This window comes from Penaeus chinensis, chromosome 15 (assembly GCF_019202785.1).
Source record: "Penaeus chinensis breed Huanghai No. 1 chromosome 15, ASM1920278v2, whole genome shotgun sequence".
NCBI lineage: Eukaryota > Metazoa > Arthropoda > Malacostraca > Decapoda > Penaeidae > Penaeus > Penaeus chinensis.
Window position 1 is genome coordinate 2,492,279 of NC_061833.1, and position 2,500 is coordinate 2,494,778.

The 2,500-nt window shown below is 41.9% G+C and overlaps 2 protein-coding genes across 2 annotated transcripts in view; one reads left to right on the top strand and one right to left on the bottom strand.

The window, feature by feature from the left end:
* Positions 1-1,739, top strand: part of LOC125032695 (probable ATP-dependent DNA helicase HFM1) — a 14,452-nt gene extending 12,713 nt beyond the window's left edge. Inside the window, exon 16 of the mRNA XM_047623949.1 lies at positions 1,568-1,739. Coding sequence (XP_047479905.1) covers positions 1,568-1,739 — 172 coding nt within the window. The remainder of the gene's footprint in view (positions 1-1,567) is intronic.
* Positions 1,253-2,500, bottom strand: part of LOC125033021 (pro-resilin-like) — a 1,635-nt gene continuing 387 nt past the window's right edge. The window contains exons 2-3 of the mRNA XM_047624476.1: positions 2,111-2,252; positions 1,253-1,989 (exon numbers count right to left, since the gene is read on the bottom strand). Coding sequence (XP_047480432.1) covers positions 1,762-1,989; positions 2,111-2,245 — 363 coding nt within the window. The 5' untranslated portion in view covers positions 2,246-2,252 and the 3' untranslated portion in view covers positions 1,253-1,761. The remainder of the gene's footprint in view (positions 1,990-2,110; positions 2,253-2,500) is intronic.

Genomic DNA, 2,500 nt, shown 5'->3' on the forward strand with positions numbered 1-2,500 from the left:
GTATTTAAAGGTAAGGAGATGATGTTGACATGGAAAAAAGTCAGGATATTTTTTTTTATCAAGACCAAGAAGCAGCTAAAGATGAGGGGAAGATGTAAACGTGAATAGAGCCAGGCAATAATTCTGTTATTATATTTGTTATTATGACCAAAAAGGAATTTAAGGTAAGATGTATACGTAACAGGAACCAGAAGCGAATTTTGTTATTATATATGTTATTTTGTCCAAGAGACAACTTATGGTAGGGGAAAAAAATATAATTATTATAGTTATTAAGAATTAAAGGCAGCAGATGGAAAGGTGAGGTAGTGGGCATGAAAATTCAGATACAAATTTAGTAACACCATTGTCATTATTATTAAGAGGAAGTGTTTGCAAGAAGAGGTAGGCTTGTAGGCTTGAACGGGCAGATATGTTTTTGTATGTTTTTTTTTTAATTAGAAGCTTTTGTGTTAATATGACGAAATGGAAACTCCATATAAGGATAAGCTTTGGGAATCCGTCGTGTTATTTTAAACTAGAGAAACTTCAGGGTAGGAAGGGCCGTATTTAGGGGGATCCACACAAAAACTTCTTGTTATTTACTGATTCTGTGGGCATTTGTTCTTCTGTTTAGGTTTTAAGGAAGGACTAAGAGATGGGTATTTATTGCAAGATCTGTTCAAAGTGAAAGGATATTTTAAAGGTAAAAAAAATCGCAGAGAGAGAGAGAGGGAGAAGGAGAGAGAGAGAGAGAGAGAGAGAGAGAGAGAGAGAGAGAGAGAGAGAGAGAGAGAGAGAGAGAGAGAGAGAGAGAGAGAGAGGGAGGGAGGGAGGGAGAGAGGGAAGGATAGATAATCACACGGATATAGAAGACACCGAAAGAAACAGGGAACGCTTGTGCGACAATAACCGTCAGACCATGCCAGTGTTGTCTGGTTGAAGACGAGAAAAACGTTTTTAGAGTTCATGGTCGACGAGTATCAAAGTGGAGCACATCCGGTTTCATAAACGTATATTAAACGTTGTACAAGAACTTGATGAGTATTTTTGGGTATGTTGACTTGGAAATATAGGATGGAATGATATACGAGAGAAGCTCAAGATGGCTTAATGAGTCCCAAGAAATGTATGAGGTCAGACTCAAGGGATTGGTTTATGTGGCAGCATTGAAGTCTCTCTCCTTCAGTGTGTGTGTGTGTGTGTGTGTGTGTGTGTGTGTGTGTGTGTGTGTGTAAGGGAGAGGTGAATATTAGGATATTGACAAAGAATAATACTGTAATCACGTTTATTATAATTTTGATTTTACATTCTGATAGATAGAGATGATACAGAGTTTGAAATACCGATAAACCATTGTCAGTAATTGACATCATTTAGTTTATGTGTTTGATAAAAAAAAAAAAAAAAAAAACACCATAGTAATTTTCGAAATTTGAAAGACAAAGGAAATCAACCCCGGACGTTCAGAATATGTGCATACAGCCTCGTATTTTTTCCAGTAAACCTGAATAACGTGTAGAAAGAAACAATAATATGTTAGCACACGAAACGAGACTCAGTACGCACGCACACCACAACATCCCAGTCAAGAGCCAAAAGCAAAAGTCAGGGCCCAGCAGAGGTACACACAATCGCCTAAGATAAGGACGCTGTTGATTTCCTCCGCCGCTGCCCGTAGTCGTGTGCGTGCAACGACTTGCCGCGGTTGTACACAGAGGAACATTCCAGAACATGAAGAACGAGGAGGTCGTCACTGAGGAGGGGCGAGACACTTAAGATCTACCTTCTGTTGAAGTAAGAGTTGCCCCAGTTGGGTGCGTAGCCGTCCTCGTAGGTGATGGTAGGAACGAAACCGGAGTCTCCATCCACGTAATACTCAACCTTCATGAGGCGGCCGTCGGGGAGCCACACGTGGTAGGAGCCGTCAACGCGGCCGTTAACAGCGGCCTCCTGGTGGCCGTAGTAGTTCTGGTATTCCTGGTTGTTCACCTCCCACTGGAAGTCGTACTGGAAGACACAAGCAACTTGCGTAATGAAAGGAATATTGTGACTAATGTACGACTGTGTTTGTGTCTAAATGTGTGTATGCATTTGCCTCTCTGTATCCTCCAAATCGAAACAAACTTACATTCATGGGCATCATCGGCTGGGCCTGCAGCTGCTTCCCGGTGTTTGCTTGCTGCTGCTGCTGCTGGTCATACTGCGGCATCGCCAGGGCCACCGTGGCCACAAGACACAGAGAGATGAACACACGGGCAGTCATTTTCACTCTGAGGAACATGAAGGGTGGAGTTAGAATTTGCAGCGCCGAAGTGAACACGTGACTAATTTACCATCATTCAAGCAACAAGTAACTTTACACCCATAACTCTACCAAAAAAGAAGAAAAAAATGGAGAACCGCACTCATATATCTTACTGAGATGAGCACGTGACTCAGCCTTTTATCTTGGTGATTACAGTTCTCGTGTATGAGTTACCGGAAGCACAGTTTGCACCTTCACCATTTTGTGCCGTAG